The sequence below is a fragment of the Echeneis naucrates genome, chromosome 13, assembly GCF_900963305.1.
Source record: "Echeneis naucrates chromosome 13, fEcheNa1.1, whole genome shotgun sequence".
Classification (NCBI taxonomy): domain Eukaryota; kingdom Metazoa; phylum Chordata; class Actinopteri; order Carangiformes; family Echeneidae; genus Echeneis; species Echeneis naucrates.
Genome location: NC_042523.1, coordinates 13,587,852 through 13,606,121, shown reverse-complemented (window position 1 = coordinate 13,606,121; position 18,270 = coordinate 13,587,852). Strand labels below are relative to the sequence as shown.

General features: G+C 40.1%; 2 protein-coding genes across 3 annotated transcripts in view; both read right to left on the bottom strand.

The window, feature by feature from the left end:
- Positions 1-948: 948 nt before the first annotated feature.
- On the bottom strand, positions 949-10,277 carry mlf1 (myeloid leukemia factor 1). 2 transcript variants are annotated; one of them, XM_029518430.1, is made up of 8 exons: positions 10,136-10,182; positions 8,580-8,742; positions 5,371-5,415; positions 3,645-3,728; positions 3,426-3,554; positions 3,113-3,272; positions 2,563-2,701; positions 949-2,377 (listed from the first exon to the last, which is right to left on the bottom strand). In XM_029518430.1, exons 1-8 carry the CDS (start codon positions 10,180-10,182, stop codon positions 2,317-2,319), a joined length of 828 nt encoding a protein of 275 aa, XP_029374290.1. In that variant the 3' UTR covers positions 949-2,316. The 2 variants fall into 2 exon arrangements, with proteins under 2 accessions (XP_029374290.1, XP_029374291.1); XM_029518431.1 differs by lacking the exon at positions 5,371-5,415 and having other exon boundaries at positions 10,136-10,277.
- A 1,291-nt stretch (positions 10,278-11,568) lies between these two features.
- The window catches only part of rsrc1 (arginine/serine-rich coiled-coil 1), a 106,913-nt gene continuing 100,211 nt past the window's right edge, over positions 11,569-18,270 (bottom strand). Inside the window, exons 8-10 of the mRNA XM_029517930.1 lie at positions 16,244-16,350; positions 13,524-13,631; positions 11,569-12,193 (exon numbers count right to left, since the gene is read on the bottom strand). Coding sequence (XP_029373790.1) covers positions 12,101-12,193; positions 13,524-13,631; positions 16,244-16,350 — 308 coding nt within the window. The 3' untranslated portion in view covers positions 11,569-12,100. The remainder of the gene's footprint in view (positions 12,194-13,523; positions 13,632-16,243; positions 16,351-18,270) is intronic.

Sequence of the window (18,270 nt, the reverse complement as noted above, 5' to 3'; positions counted from 1 at the left end):
TCTTTTATACTTTTTGGGAACCAAATGTTCAATATGGACAGATTTTCAGTTTATAGTGAGTGTGTTGTAAGGAATGTTCAGAGTTACTTGTGTAGTTTCACCATACTGTCTCTGTATTTTACGCTTTCTTGTCCACATTTTAGGCTCTAGAAACACCAAAAGACACACACCGCCTCAGGAACTTGTTGTAGAGGTCACCGTCTGGCCACTTCTCTGATCGGAGTTATTGTTTTGTCATATGTAGCCTTAATTTGAGGGCTTCACTGAGACAAAAATCTACTTGTTTTGGGCTCTCTGGGCTTTCTCCCTGCAGCTGCAGGTGTGTGCGTGCCCCAAGTGCCGACTCCAATCAGAGCAGTTGATCAACCGAAACACACACACTGAACTAAAGTCAATGCTGTTCACTTTTCACACATTACTGTGGGGCAGACACAGACTTCCCTCCCCTGGAAACAGCCCCCTGAGGCACTCTCAAAATTCCTGTGAGGAAATGTTCTATGCTCTTTATGTTAATTCCCTCCAGTGAAGTTAACCCAGACTGAAAACAAGGAGTAGTAAAAGAAAAACAAAACATTCAACTAAAAATGTACAAAGCCAGCAGAATTGTGTCTTTTCAATAAAATTCCTCACATGCCACATGAATAGTATCCTGGTATCATGGAGAGGAATTCAAAGAGTGCACAAAATAAACCTTTTGAGGGGGAGGTGTTTTTAAGACTTGGTCCAGTCTCTGCACGTGATATACAGGTCTCTTTACACATTTGAGTGATTCCTTTCTTTTCCAAGAATGGAGCATTTTATTCTCCCTCAGCCACGTGACAAGTTAAATTTGTTCATTTTCAACAATGTTCTTTGAATGGCTCATCTTCCTCTGCCCCCAGTGCTTTCTTCCCCCTGTACTGAGTGAGAAAACGTCTTACACTGGGATTCTTGTTCATCCATATACTGTATCGTTAGAGACTGTTCAATGCCATGTCCTATGTTGAAGTTAAGAGATTGATGAAGTCTGACACACAAGCACGTAACTGGGAAGCCTGTTGGGCTTGCAGCTGTGTAGCATCTCAGACCAATATGAGCTACTGACAAGCACTTGGATCCAAAAATACAACCCTGGGTCACTACCAAACAGACACACTCAGAGGGCAGTTACTGTTCATGCTCACACTCTAAGAAAACCCTTCAAGGCCAAATGAGCATACAAAATGTAAAGGTTGTTCAATAACAAATACTGAGTGTTTTTAAGTTCAGACATAAGTTCTCTTTCTTTTTAGTGAATATTTATGTGAACCTGGTTTGGAACCGATTAAAAACAAAACACCAAATTAACTTTCGTAGTCTACAGTTTTATTTACAGACAACGGTCTGTGTTGACACAGGACTTCTTTTATTTAAACCTTGAAAAAAATATACAAGAGCAAAGCTTGAATTATTGAGAATAATCCAGGCACTGTCAAGCGTTTGCACTGTGTTGCAGAGCTCATCCAATGAAAAACAGCAGAAAGCAAAGTAACAATATAAAAAGGGAAGAGTATTATTTTTCTTTTTACAAAGATTACAGCAGATATAATACATATATCTAGAACATCAGGTACCAGACAACATAGTTACAAGACGATTTAGACATTGTCTAAGTAAATTAGAGGATTTCAAGCAGTCAAAATGTCTATTTTTTGTGTTGTAGAAGGATGATAACTTAATGTGAGAAACATGTAGAAGGTTCCATTTACTGTACCTACAGCAAATTCTATTCATTTTGTGTGAAATTATAAACAAACTGCCCTTTGAGTAGTTCTAATTTGTTTCATGATCATTACAACCACAGATATAGTGTTGACCCTTTTAGCTTCCTGGTTGGTATGATAGGTTAAGGACGCCACAAATTGTTGATATTTAACACTGCTGCCAACCTTTCTTCAAGTATACCATAGGATATTAGAGTTTTTCAGCACCTAATTCAACCATGTCATCTTTATGTTCTTAAATTTAATTGATAACTCTACAAAGCTAAGATTTGAAGTATTGACAGTGGGCTCGGAATAACTTCCTCCATGAAACAGCGGAGAATGATGTTCACTGTAATGGGGCAGCCATTTTTCAGCAGGTCTCAATTCTCAGCACATTGTTTTTGAAATTGCACTGTATGCTTTAGAAAACAGGCAGCTGATAAAATGTATATTCTCTCTAATATTACAGAATTTGGGTTAGTGACTTCTGATTCTGTCTATCATGATGATGAAAACATTGTGTGAGGCTCCAGAGCACCAGAGGGTACAGCATGATCCTGAAAGGACTTTAATAAGCTCATAACAGATGGTTTTACTTTTTTGTTGAGCCCGAGCCTTTAACTTTGCCTTTAGCCTCAGCCTTTGGTTGGTCACTGTGGAGTATATTAAAGAAAGTTAATAATCACAATTCCCACATTTAAGCAACTGCAATTTCATACCAATACACTCATACGAAGTATCCGGTGTTTGTGCCTCCCACTTGTTTGTTAGTTGATCCTGATCTGCAGATTCTGTTCTGTGTACAACACTCCATGTGGGCTGAGCATATCATACTAACCTTAGAGCCTGCTCAGGACCAGTGAGGGCTGCCCAGCCAACAGCACGAGGTTGGGCTTCCTCCAGGTGAGACATGGGGCCAGATGGTTGGAACTTGGAGACCTCCTGCTGCCACTCATCGTCAAAAGACTGTGCTTCAGCTGCAGGTGGAGCATCAGGTCATATTAGGCAACATTCTGACTGTGGGCTGATGGCCTACAAATACCTAGACAGTAGGGGTGTAACAGTATGCTAAAGTCACGGTTCGGTATGTACCTTGGTTTGGAAATCATGGTTCGGTACATTTTCAGTACAGAAAAATGCAAGAAAAACACAAGTCCACTGAGTGTGTTAGAATAAGGTTAAAACATTTTCCTAAACCTACGGCTGGGTAATATATCAGTATTTACCGTCATTCATTAATGTCTTGCTCTTAAATAAAGGCATTCACTCTACATAATTTAGCCGTTTTCTTTTAGTGGTATCTGTGAAATAGATATGGCCAGATCCTCCATATTTTTACCATGAGCATCCACTGCAATGATTCCATGCACTGGATCATATCAACGTACATTCATCCAAATTCTGGAAATCCTGGATGAACTCCTTCTCTCCTGTTTTCTTGTTGTATTTCTTCTCAACAACATGTCCCCTGTCCTGGATGTGATGACCAATTGACATCTTCTCAAGGCCACTCTCAGAGTCTTTAACCGCGTGCCGGGTCTCCTTGATCTGTGGATAAAACATCATTACTGTGTCCAGAGGAGAAGCACCTCTGTAAGATAAGTTATTGAGTGAGTCTTCCATAGACATTTACTTCTCCAAGCTCAGGGAACTGAACTGAATTTTGATATAATACTATGACACATCTAATGGTGCACTTACCCCTCCAGGGGCACGGCGTGTTGACGTGGTTGCCTGGAAGACCTTTGGAGGCTCATTTCCAACTTTTGAATACGTCATGACTGATGAAGAGCTGAATGAGTGGGTATTTGAACCTGTGGACATGTTGTCCTGAAACACACACATGTACCAGAACATTTTGAGGAAGTGGCTGCCAATTGAAAGGAATAGAGCACAAAACAGTTACTAGAGTGAACTCACAAAGTTTTGGTGTATGTCCTGCATCCTGTTTCTCATATTGCCCATAACGTTGTCAAACATGCTGAATGGGCTTCTCATCATGTCCTGCACAAACACAAGAGGGAAAATATAGCAAAAGGCTTCGACATTTACATTTACATCTTATCACTACAATATATGTCAGCTATTTGCATAGAGTTCACAGCAAAATTAGAAATCCATTAGAAATCTGCATGCAAACACACAAGGTGCTTGTTTCTTTGGGTAGGAGTTTTTAAGATGGCTAACTTTCTGCTATTGCTTTTTATGGTTATTTTGGGACATTTTTCAGGTATATTTGCTTCGCCCCAGTGAGAGTAAGGGGGATAACACGCAGCAAAGGGCAAACCCTGTTGTGCACTCAGCATAGACACTGGTGCCCACACTCCCCCACTGCCTGTCCATCTTATCTATAAATGACATTGCATGGTTTTTATTTGATTAGATGATGCAGAAAAGTCATACTGTGAAATATATATCGTGTGAATTGTATTCATAGTTTAAAATGCATAGTACTTTTCGGAAGTGCTTCAGTAGTTCACTTTGAGGTGTCAGTTTGAGCCAAAAAACCCTGTATACCACTCTTGTCAGTCATTGCATATTGCCATTCAAAATTTGTTGACATTAGATACTTCAGATCTTCTTATTCTGCATTGTTGCTGCCAGGGACTGCAGATTACTATGATTGAATCACTATATTTCTTTTACTCAGGAGGAGAACCAGGGCAAAATTTTTCTAAAGTCGCTAAAGAGGTGGCATTAATCTTGTCAACGGGACATGAATGATGGAGTTGCAGTTGATAACAGCACATATTAGACTGCTCTGAGAAAACAAATCACTCGTCATTCCCATTCTGGCCACAGTGTTTCAACAAGTTATTTGTTATTTTCCTGGTGTAACGTGCTGTTTTGTTCCACATTTAAGCTTATTGCCCTGTTATACAGTATGTGGAACAGACCTACAGACATGGTTGGAAATAAATGTTGGCCTCTGGACTAAACACAACCCCCCTCAAAACAAAAAACAAAAAACAACAAAAAAAAATAACAAAAAAACCCACTGTTACCATGATCTGACAGTAGGCACGTTAACATGCCTGACTTACATAGCTGGCTTTTGTAAAACATTTGATATTATACCCCGTATAGTTAGAACTGTGGAAATCATTTTTTCCCAAATTCAGTTACCTTATCTGTCCTTTAGCTGATCTTATTTGTATTTATCTCTATGAAAGCACCTGCTTTATGGAAGGAGTTTAACTTAGTGTTGGATAGTCTGTGTGGGTGTTTTCTATTTCTAAATCAATGAACAGATTTTGGGGAAATGGGGAAACTAGCCTCACCAAACACTTCAGCCTTACTCTCTGTGGACAGACAAAGCATTAGTACGTATATACATTCACAATTCAAACGCCATAGTTGCAAGCATACCAGTGTAATTTTACAGTTCGCATCCATAGCAATAAGTGTTAGTGGACTCAAAGAATATAGGTAAGAAGTGAGTTAATTACCCGTGGGAGATTCAGTTAAATAATACATGTATTGGTGTCATGATGAAAAATTGGATTTAATGTATTGGGGGTACACTATTACCGCTTTGAATGACGGATTCTTGTCTTGTTAGTTATACCATTAGAGCATGAACCTGGTTAGTATGGCTTTAAAAGAGAGATTCATATCACAGTGCACACAGCAGGACTCCACTGACCGTGCTGTCAATACTGCCAAAGGGCAACAATGACCGGCTCATATCCTGAGGATTCAAACAAGATCATTTTAGCAACAAATCATAGCGTTGGATTTGCATTGCATGGTACTTGCAAACAAATACAAATCATATTCACTTTTTGCTTTTTTGTTGCCATGGAAGTTGTTAAGTTGTTTTAGCTCATCATTAAGCCTTTGACAAAGTTACAGAGAGCTCTCCATGTGACCTTAAACATGACCCTTCAAGGCCACGAACCCTTTGGGAGCACAGGCACCAAGTAGTGACAATCCAGAGAGGAGGGAGAAGCTTCAGTCTGGCCCTGTGTTCTCTCGGGGTGTGATTTGCAGGGGTATTGTGCATACTGAGTGGGGTGTTGAATGACTTGTGTTCCATGTGTAATTGGGTCGCATTGCCAGAGATTAGTGTTGGTTTAACACTGAAACTGAGCTTGATTCTAGGAAGGTAGCGGTGGGCTGGGTGGACCAGCCAGGGCAGGGATCTGATAGAGGGTCGGTGAGTGCAAGGCTGTTCTCAGTTCTTTTCAAAGGTCAAGCTAAGGTAAGATGCTCCTCAACAGCATTTATGAAGCCTCACAGCCAATTTTATCCCAGAGTGGCATCTATGAACTAATAAATGCGAGTTATATATCTGCCAGCATTATATTTAGACTGGGGTAGTGCAGAGAGGGGTGCAAAATAAGCAACGCAGACCCAGTGGTCTTTAACACATTATTTTAGGCTCTATTGCAGATTGGCATTCTTTTTTCTCCATCTCTCCCTTAATCTGTTCCTGAACCTGCCACTGTGCCCTCCACAGCAGACTGCTCCTGCCCCTTGGGGAGATATTTGTTACACCATAGGGGACATGGACTGTAGATATGATTCATACATAAAATGAAAAGTGAAGTTGTGGGTGAAGGGAAACGGTGCATCACCAGGGAGTTGGAGACATTTTGTAAAATTTGTGCTCTTTGAACCAGAATACCATAAGAGAAGGAGGAACTGAGCCTGATTGTGGTAACTGATGCTTTGGTGAAAATGGTGCTTAGGAACTGCTGACTTTTCACACTGCCTCTGGCGTGAGAGGAATTCCTCACATGAAGGGCATACAGATACAAAAAATGATGATATAAGCTTTACTTACAGCCATCCAGTCTTGCATGGTACAAACCATGGAATCAAAAAAAGCATATCAAACATACAATGATGCCTGATTGTCATTCAACAGTACAGATGAGGCCCAGATGAATGAGCATGCTGAAAGATGATAAGAACCAGCTAGTGGATATTGGCAAGAGACTAAGAAATGTGAGCACCCACAGCAAGCTTGAAAGGTAAGACAGCTTAATTTCCCAGTGGGAATCTAATGCTTAGGAAGCTAATACAAGAAGGACAAGCTCTATCCACTATGCCACTGGCACCCGTGGCATAGTGGATAGAGCGTTGGCCCCATGAAAAGGGCACCGCAAGGTCCTTGTTGGCAATGCTGGTGCGGTTTCAACCAGCGTCATTTGCTCTCCTCCATTTCCTTTCACTCTGCAAGCTGTCCAATCAGAAACCAATAAGAAAAAAGTCTTCAAAATAAGTCCACACCCTTTCAAAATTATATGCATGCCAGTCTGTTTTGCACGTACTGTGCATTTCTGCTCATGATCATGTTTATTGCTGTATGTATGTTTTGTGTGAACATTTGTGCCTGTGATATTGGAGAGCGGTATTAGAGTGAGCTGTCTGTCATTTAGAAGCTAATGCACAAACACTGCCAAGGCACTTTCTATGTAACAGATGGACCAAAAGAGCAACAATGAGAAAACAGAGTGTCCATGACATCCACACACATGCCTTCACAAAGCCAAGAACAGAGCACCAAAGCTACAGCCCTCTCACTACTGCTGGGCACCACAAGACAGATCTTTATCCTCTGATAAGTGTGCACGAGTACTGTGATAAAATCTGTAGGTTGTTGGAGTAATTTAGATAGCAATATTTCTCTGTATCTTACCATACTGTTAGCTTTCTGTTTACAACTTGTGACTATAAGAAAAGCAGTTAAGAGACTGATAAAAATCGTAAAGCGTGCACTAAATAAGCACAGCAGTTTTAAAATCAGATTATATTATTTGTTTGCATGGAGATTTTACAGTGCATCTGCATTTCACCTGCTGTTCTTGAGGTCATTAGTCAAGCAGCCCCTCCTCAGCTGGCATTAGTAAATTAATTGAATGATGCGAATGAGTAGGATGGTGGCTATTGAGGTTAGCCTTCTGATGAGAGTCATTATCAAGGATAAATATACAGGCCTCATGAGGAAGTGGGATTAAAGCAGGTGACGGGGACTAAATTTGACTTAGCAGGGATAAATAAGCAGTGGAGCGGGTGATCTGGGAAAGGTTAATGGGTGCAATATGGCAGAATGAAGCAGCCTACCTCCTTTTTCACTATAAGCCTGAACCATTTACATCCAAATGTTTCAAAGCAAACAACTGGTCCAAGAGTACTTTCTAATCATCATACCTTCAGCGGGTATTACAAATCCCCAGCTATTACAGCCCTTTGCCTGCTATACAAGCGTGTGAAAGCAAAGATTTAAGAAGCAGTTATATTTGCAGACAAATATATTTTAAGTTGACATGACAACCAAGCCACCTCAAATCATATCAAAATAAACGGTTATTTTCAGCAGCAGCACATCTCAGCAGTAAAAAGCACTGGTCTCTGGGGTCCTGTTGGTGCGAGAGTTAGAGAAGTCTGGTTGTACTTACAAGAAAGCAGTATATGAGTGGAACAGTGCACTATAAATAGGGCTCCTCAGGGCTAGATATAACTGTCCAGAGAGGCCAAGGGGGTTGCCTTTCCTTTAAACAAGAGACTCACATGGCCCCATACCTCAGTGAGTGGTGCTCCAGTTACGTTGCCAGTGGCCAGCCTCCAATCTATAACCTTAGTAAACTTAGCAATTCCCCCAAACACTAATCATCTGTGGTCATATACTTATATACAGCACAGAGATGGTTGTGAGGTGTATGAACAATCTGCTGAAGGTGGAGCTCCATCTTTGATCCCATCTGATAAATATATGGATTATTCACTTGTGTGCATAAACATATATGGATACTGTAACACAGTCAGTAGAGCTTTATTACCAATTCACTTCACCAGTCATTCTTAACTCAACATTGCAAAATGCTTTCAAAAAATGCATGTTCTCACCCTGTGTTCATCCCTCAGCCCCAGGGAAGAGCTAGGATATTCTGCCATGTCGTGACCACGGCTTCTCCCTTCCATTATACTGGGCATTAGTGACCCACAGAAGGGCTCAGAGAAGCTACGCATCATCTGCCTCATTTGTTCCCTGTGAGCACGGAAGGGATCCCTGTTGGAGAGGAAGAGGAAGTAGAGAACCCAGGATTCACTTTATGTTGTTTGAAATCTAAAAAAGGATGAAAATGTCCTTCCAATAAGCACTCAATTCCACCATCTGAGAATGGTTCAGATGTCTCATGTCAGCTCAGGAAAGATTCTTCAAGGATCACAACACCTTGGAAAAAGGGGCACCCACATTCATATGCTAATTAATTTTGTTGAGAGCCAAATCATAACAAAGTTACATTAAGGCAGGTCTAGACTAAACTCAAGGAAACCCAACAAGTACCCCAAAAATTATATCAGCCCCTCTTGCAAATCACTGCTTTCTATTCCACACACACAGCTCAAATCGAAGGGTGACATATTTTCACTTGTTGGTCCAGAACTGTGGAATAGTTTGCCCCAAAATATCATAGAATCACATTCCATTGATGCATTCAAAGCCCGGCTAAAAACTCATCTATTCTCCGTAGCATATCATTCATAAAAAAACACTATCCCAACCTCTGGCTTTTACTGTTTTCACTATTTATTTCAATATGTTTATATTGTCTTGTGTGCTACTTGTATATTTATATCAATCAATCTTTGCTTTAATATTAAAGTTTTCTGCTCCGACTTTCTCTTGTAAAGCACTTCGGTCAACGATTGTTTTTAAATGTGCTTTAAAAATAAACCAGACTTGACTTGCACTGGCCTCAATCAAGAGCGGTCACACTAACTCAGCAGGTGTTCACTCATGGAAAGTGTCTGTAACACTATAGACTGACAAGCAACAACTTTTTATAAACTGTCCCGTGAACTGTGTCCTGGGAACAGTGCTTTTTATTTCCTTCCTAAAAAGATTCAAACCTGAATCACAGTTAGTTCCTAAATTCATAGATGCATATTTTATAGTAATAAAGTAGCCAGTCTCATCTGACATTTCCTTTTTGAGTTACTTTAAGAAAGTAGTGAATCACACAAGCCCTGTCTATCCATATACTATGTAAAAGTGATAATGTGACAGGTTAGGAGATTACAGATATGAGGTCTGCTCAGTGCTGGGAGGTTGACATGACGTGCAGGACACCCCATTTTACCTCACAACACAAACTTAGTTAAAGTCAACATTAGTCAAGCGTGACAGCCAGTCAGGTAAGTTAGATCTAATATCTGTTGATATCTTGTTCAAATTAAATTCTAATTAAAAATGAAAGTAAAAATCTTCATCAATTCGCTGTTTATTTGTCCTACAAATATTAATTAGCTTCCTGCTTTAGAATAATTAGCCTGTGGACTTTCTGTTCCATTCATAAACGCCATTTTAATTGATGCATTATTAAAACAAACGCTTCAGCCAATATTACAAGCTAAAGATTCTTCGGTTAATAAAATTAACCACAGAACCGGCTACTCACGAGAAGAATGGGTCCTCCTCAAAGTCCCTGAAGTTATTGTTGAACATTTCCTCGGATTTGGGAATAATAAAATCAGATGGGGGACGCGGCCTCCGGAGTCCCTGCCTCGCCGCTCTGCCTCGGTGTCGTTACTATGGAGGCGGTGGGACTCAAAGTCGTTTAGAAGCGCTGACACCTGCCACGTGACGCCAATCCGGCCACCGGATTGGCTGGTTATTCGGAGCTTCGAACCGCTGTCCGCGCGCTGACTGTTTTGGCCGGCTGTCGTGGCAACGGAACTCCAATGATCTCTTTTAAAATGTCCTTCTTCTGCTGAAGCGTGTCACCGGTAATGTCATGATTTTTGATTTTTTGATTTCTTAGTGTCGCGTGTCACCGGTAATATCATGATTTTTGATTTTTTTTAATGTCGCGTGTCACCGGTAATGTCATGATTTTTTTTAATATCGCGTGTTACCGGCAATGTCATGATTTTTGATTTTTTTTTTTATGTCGCGTGTCACCGGTAATGTCACGATTTTTGATTTTTTGATTTTTCAATGTCGCGTGTCACCGGTAATGTCATTATTTTTTTTAATGTCGCGTGTTACCGGCAATGTCATGATTTTTGATTTTTTTTTTTTATGTCGCGTGTCACCGGTAATGTCATGATTTTTGATTTTTTGATTTTTCAATGTCGCGTGTCACCGGTAATGTCATTATTTTTGATTTTTCAATGTCGCATGTCCCTGCTGGACAGTGGGAATATAAAGGCTTGGTACCGCTGCTCAGAGATAAGTTAGGTTGAAACTCTAACAGTCTGAGCGAAGACTTCTCGACTTTTAGTCATTTCTTCACCACAGAGTTTGTACTGAAAAGACTAACTTTGGATGAATTCATCTGTCTGGCTCTTTAGTTTGATCGATAGATCATTTGGAAAAACAAGGACTGCAACTTTGTCCCTGAAACCAAATGAAGAGGTTACAATTTCATATTCTGTATAGACACAATTTGAAGCCATCCTCTGACAAAGAAGAAAAAAAAAATCACATGATGCTCTCAACGATTAAACAACAATACTTGTGTTTCTGGAGTGTTTCTAATTAGAGGGTGTGAAGACCTTAAGGACAAACACTTGGCACCATTTAGGCCATACACAGCTCACTGTGTGAACACCCACACAGCAAAGCTTCATTTGTGCGGTTGCTTTACCATTTCATTTATGAACTCTGACTCATTATTTCATTACAACACTGACTATTTGGAGAGCGAAACACAGTGTCCTGGACTCAGTATAGATTTACCATCTGGCTGTTCCACAAATAGGTCTGAGAGTGGCCTCGACAGTGCTTTGAAGCAAGTCTTGCTCAAACTGCGACAACATTGACTAAACATAAACAAAGTCAATCAATATGATGCATATTTAAGAGAAGAGACATTTCAAGTGGGCGGGAAGATATTTACTCCAGTCTAATGTCGATCCACATACAGACTAAAGAGACATGGTTACCTCAGGATGAAACAGACTGCTTTTAGCTGTGTAGCAGGCCGACTCATTTATATATATCTATCCAAAGACACGACTGTTATCTTACATAACAATCGTCACAGGTTTACACATGCACAAAAAACAAAGTGATCTTTATTTACTGAATCGATTACAAGAGACAAAAAGTATCAAAATGCAAATCTACGTGGTAAAACTTATCAGTTCATTTGACTTGACGATCCATTAAAAATAAATAAAGTCAATTCAAAAACAGATTGTTTCACTGAAATGAACTGAAAATGTTAACAAAGTGTCGAAACCAAATTTTTTCTCACAAATGCTTCACAACAAGTAGGAGATACTAGCAGAGGGCTGGTGTCAGAGAAAACTTGACTAAGGGGGATATTTCATAAAAGCAAATTTAAAGGAGTGAGTAAGATGTAGACGTGGATTGCGAGTGTCCAGGAAACTGTAGGATGGTCTAGGTTTTTGGACTTTCAGGTAACAGGACTTCCCATCAGCCTCTCCTGTCGCAGCAACACCAGTCGGTTGAGCCACAGCTCCTCTGCTTTCTCCTTGGCCATGAACAACTGCAGGACATAGTACAGAGACACGTTAATATACAGAGAGCAGACAAAAAATAAAATAGTATTAAAACATGAGAAACTGTTGAAGGAGGATTTCTATCCCTTTAAGTATCTGACTATCTACAGCATCTGTCTATGAGCATAGACTGTCAATTTTACATTTTCAAAATGCACTACACAAAAAATTTAAAAAACTCTTTCTTTTCTAAGTCATCTAGTTCTATGGCCCCAGAAGTATGTTACACTAGTGACAGACTTGCACATGTGACTTATATTCATGGCAGTACATCACCAGCAGTAATGATATTGATTGTAAGAGGGCTATAAAACTGCTGCTGCAACTGTCTGATGAATGAAGGCACCTGTTTATTAGGACGGAACATAATGACTATGAGACTGAGGAACAAGGCACCAAGACATAGGGGAAAAAACTGGAAGATCACTTCTATATTCATTGTGCACTTGTGTGTGAGTGAGAGAGGTAACGTTGATGTGCTGGCTTATGTGTACATACTGTACATCTATCTACGTGTTGATGCATGTCTATTATTATGCAGATTGTAGAGCAACCACGGCCATGTCAATTCTTCATTCTTAACCTATGCTGCTTACAGCTGCACTGCATGTTATCTGTGTGTTAGATTCAACACCAGTGAGTTCTTGTCTGTCAGCCCAGCACTGGTGTCATGGTGCTAATGAGGCTGTGTGTGTGGGATGATAGTATCTGGGCTGAGCTAATGGGACTCATCTGTTCTAATTGGAAGTGGAGCTGGAGCTTGAGCCCGGGCCGGGGCCCGCCTGGGGCATATTGCTACCATACATCAGCCTGTCTGAGGTTGTGCATGTGTGTGCATTTGAACTGGGGGGTGGTGTGTGTATGTGAGAGAGTTATCTGCATACGTCAGTCCATAACTTAGTTTCCCCAGTGGAGATAGATGGCTGGGAATCCCCAGGGAGCATTATTGGAGTTTAAAGTTTTCCTTCTCGTTTTTCATCATTGGTCTACAGCATGGGAGGAGGTGATGTTCAGAGGCTATCATCTGCTATACTGCACTTTTCTATATGATGCAATACACAGTATCAGAATATGCAAGAGTGGTGGTAGTGTCAGTAGAAGCAGTGGTCTTTGTGAAAAGAAAATATTGGCAAAGTGTGCCCGCTAATCAATAAGGTAAAAACCATCCTGATAAAAATAGGACCAAAAGATAAAATCCCATGAGGTGAGGTCCACTTTATTTGCGCCTAAAACTAAAGATAGCTTTAGAGCAGCTTGGTGTGATATTGAAGTTACCAAAAAAAAAAAAAAAAGCAGTGAAAAAAGTTGAGAACTTACATTGGGATGGGCAAGTATGTCATTGTCATTGTAGACTATGGATATGGGAAGAGTTATTTCCTGAGAATCTGCCCTCTCAGACTCCTGCTTCACTTCAGCTGGTTTTGTCTGTGTCCACAGAAATACCAGAAACAATTACAAATCTCACACTCAAATTAAAATGAGCACATTTAGGTTTTAAAATAGGTTATCAAATATAAAAACACATTTTAAGACACAGACAATACATCAAAGCAAAGAATAACTGTACATTTTTTAAGAGAAACATGCTAGAAAAAAATTTTGAAGCAATACTTACAATACTTACTTACGTACATAATTCATATAAAAATGAATTCATGGCTTGTAATGCTATAAAATTACCACATAATGAGGTATGCGCACAAGAAGACAAATATTTCTCTCCCTCATAACAATAACATCTCCCTCCAAGTTGCATAAGAATGCTGGGGTTTTCAATATGTTGTTTGGAATCAGTGACAATGTGAGAAAAATAAACTATCATGAAAACAGCCAGTATTGGCGGGCTGCGATATATGGAACAGTCCCACAAATCTTTTGAAAATATTTTGGTTTGGTCTTGGTTTGGTTTAAAACTTGAAACAAACTGCAATGTAACATTTGTCCAACAGATGGCAGTGAGAGATTGGCCTATGCAGTAAACTTGTGGACAGCAGATATTTGAGAGAGCAGTTGAAAATGGATTCTAAAGTATATCCAATTTGAATAATTTATTTCTGTACTGGCTATCAGCAATATACGATGCTTCCACTTCATGTGTCATTCACATAAAATTTTTTGAGTGATTCTTGTTTGGCTAAATCAGCAATTGCAGAGTGAGAGGCCTGGCTTCAGATAAGCTGAAGCACATAAGGTGTCTTTCATGTTGGTGATTACTGAAAATATAATTTGTAAATATTAAAATATTCAAACACTTGGCAGAGTCATCTTTGCTAGAGTTTAGCTTTGTTAGTTAAACAGCAACATTATCCAGATTTTGTTACAGCCAAATATTTTTTTCTGAAAGGGACTTTCACTTAAGATAAAGGTCCTCTGGCCCCTCAAATTTCCATCTGTAAAGACCAAGCTGATAGCAGGGAATAGGACACTTAAATATTTTTTCCTCCATCCCCAGAGTTATGACTTTAAGTTATAATAAACCACATATTTGGATGGATGGCCTGTTCGCCTTGTTGTACTTGATGAAGAAGAAATAACAAAATGAATACTTTGCCAAGTGCATTCATGTTTCAAACACTCCTAATACCAGCCCCAGAGCAAATGTTTACCCAGTTGGAACAATCTATTTTAACTTCATTTGGCAGGATACAAGAAGTGAGTGGGATATAAAACACACTAGCTAATAAGTATGGTGATGTGCCAAATATCAGATGGTATAACTGGTTATTATAATTCTTGAGAATGATCCGCTGACTATACATTTTTAATGATTGCAGATAGCTTGAAATAGTTTCTTTTTCAGACTCACAGGACTGTGGCAGAAACTAAAAATTTAGTTCTCTTCATTAACAGCTATTTAAATATAATCCAATCACAATTCATAGGCAAATGGTTATCAATACTGAAACCAAACAAAGTTTATAAGTATATATTTTCAGACAATAACACGTTCAAACAGACTAACCCATTTACTTGTCTTGACACATCACAAGTTTATTTAACCCTTTTTTTAGGTTGCAATTCGCCCAATATAAGATGCTATATGGTATTCAGTGTTTAGATGTTAATTTAGGTATGAATCATTCTCTGGCCATATATGTTAAATAAATAAAAAACAGTCTGAAAGGTGGTATTCCTCCCAACTTAACATAAATCATCTGAATATAAGTAGTAAGTAAGTAGTTTGATCCATGACAAGGATTATAACCAAGAGATTAATCCGAAAACCAGAGCGGCTGTAAAAACATGTACAGTTGAAAACTGTGTGTATCATGAACACACTTCTCAGAGAAAAAGGAGAGCGATTAAAATACTGCAGTCCTTTTGCTGTACTTCAGCTTGTGTTTTATTTTGTAAATTTTGTACACACAAAGCATACCTGGCATGTAGCTGATCCACTGTATGTATGAACTATGACAGCTACTACCCTACTGCATGCTTGTATTGAGTAAAGTTGGTGGTGGTGGGGGGGGGGTTCATTGCCCCGAGAAAGAGAAGACCTAATGCTACTGTGCTTTGGCAATCTGTGCAGCATGGTCATGCTAGGAGCGACTGGATTAGTCCAGTCCAAGCTGGGGCCACACGGGTCTTGACCTTTGTCAGACTGATGAGACGTGTCCCAAAAGTCTGTGTGGTGTTGCTGTCACATGTTGTCGCCTATCTGTTCAAAACAGCCATGAGCCCCAACAAATCTAATTCCTACTCCTTCAGGAAGACAGGGACAGGGAGACAGCAACATTTCAATAATGACTTCTGTGTTTTGTCTGCATCTGCACAACCAAAGGGGGGAGAGAAAGACAGAGGATGGCTTGTGCCTGCGGAGGCTTTTGTGTGGGTGCTGTTGCTTTGGAGGCGGCAAACAGAGCGTCTGATGAAACTGTCTCAGGTCGGAACAAACGGCGCTGAATGAGAATGTTTGATTTGGTCTGGGCTGTCTCTGGACAGACGGCACAGCATTGCAGAGAGGGAAATTCAATAAGAGACGGAGTGAAAAGATAGCGAGAGTGAGGGGAAAGGGGAGAAAGAGAGACAGAACGCACCTTTATATCATCCCTGGATGATTTGAAAGCCTGAGGAACAAAGGAATCACTCTCGATGGCCTCAATGTCCTTTATCCTTCGCACTTGCTCCTCCAGAGAAGTTCCCTCTGAAACACATGTTACACAGCAGGGAAGCTATGAACAAAAGCAAGCACACACATATGAGCGCAGACACACAGGCGGTCAGCCTGTGTGTCTGTCATATTCTGAAAGGCACCAGATTTCATTTGGACTGGGCTTAGTTGATTGTATGTTCTCCCTGTGTATAATATTATTTGACATTTACAATATGAAATATCTGATACTCCTAGTTTAATCTTGGCTTCCATGAAAAGAAGTCTTGCTAAACCAAGGGCACAGAGTTAGTACAAAAGGTAAGCGGAAAAAATACTAACAAGATAATAGCCAGACAGTGAATTACACTGAGATAATGCATTCTAAAATAATCAAAATATGAACACAAGCTCACTGCAACAAAATTACATTATGGAGACTAAATATGATTAGGTTTCATACAGTTTTCATGAATCGGAAAGTATTTTGTTCTGGCTTTGCCCATCAAACAAGAAGACAGAAAGGGTTTCCAGTAAATTACTCTTGGATATAAACACATCAGGATTCTGCATATCAGATAATAAATCATTTCAAGAATTCAAGAACAGTCTTCGTAGTGTAGGAGGGCAAAAATAGGTGTGCCAGGAAAGTTAGAAACAAGAAAAAAAAAAGAGTCTGAATGCTCCCATTATTCTCTGGCTGTCAATCTTTCCACTGATCAGTCAATATTCATCCCTCTCTCCCCCATCTATCCGTCCTCTCCTGCACTCTCCCATCTCTCTATCTGTCAATCCGCAGCAGACATCCATGTTTGTCTGCTTCACTGATGTAGGCTGTGTCATGAAAACAAGTACACAAATGGGAACACACTCACACATACACGCACAAACACAAAGACCAACAACATACAAGTACTCCCATATGTACACCTGTCTGCAAATGTACATACTTGGTTCACATGAATCTGTATATGTGTGCAAACACACGCATGCATGCACAGACAGACAGACAGAAACACAGACACTGCCACAGACAGACAGACAGACACACACACACACACACACACAGCTTGCAACTGGAGCTAATGGCAAGAATTAATTCAATCCATTAGCAGCTACAGAAAGGGTGTCACAACACATCTTCATGGCCTTGGTGTTTAATGAATAAATGAATATTTGTTCCTGCTTTCACAGCAAAGCATCACATGTTCTCTCTCTCTCACTCACACACACACACCCTATTATAGTTCATAATAGCACTCAAACAAACTCAGTTTTGATTTAAATGCACTGCAGAATTGGACAACTGAGTGACAAGTGGAATTAAGCTTTCCTATATGACAGACTATCAGCTTGTCATCCTGTGCGGGAAGATGTGAGCAGAGACGCATTGCACAGCGGCTCCAAAAATAGTCATTACCTTGACTGGGCTGCTAGATGAAGTCTGAACACTGGCCTAATATCCTCCTGGAGACTGTGGCCTGTCCTTCATACCACTATCACCACTGCATGGCTGTAAATGTTCAAATGAAAACCACCAGCGCCTGTGACTGGACAGCAATTAATTCAGCGCTATTAATTCACTTTTTCAATTACCCCTTCTCTGCTGTCTTTTGAGCATGAATGCTGTACATAAAGACCTACCACACAAACTGCTGCACTGACATGTGTCCACACACACACCCTTCCATATCTGCTGGCATCTCTTTGGCAGGCCCGTCTGCTGCTGGGCTGAGTGTGCTGCAGGAATCCATTAAGACCTCAGACTTTTTGACAAACACATTATTGGTAGATAAAATGACTTCCATATGCTGTTTGTCAGATGTCAGCAGGCAAAGATATGTATTTCATGAGAAAATCAAAAATAATGGACTTTGAGTGTGGGCCTAGCGAGCTTAGAGGCAGACAAAAATCAATACTCTAGCTGGGTGAGCACACTTGGCAGCTCAGAGAGGTCAAAGTTGATATTTAATA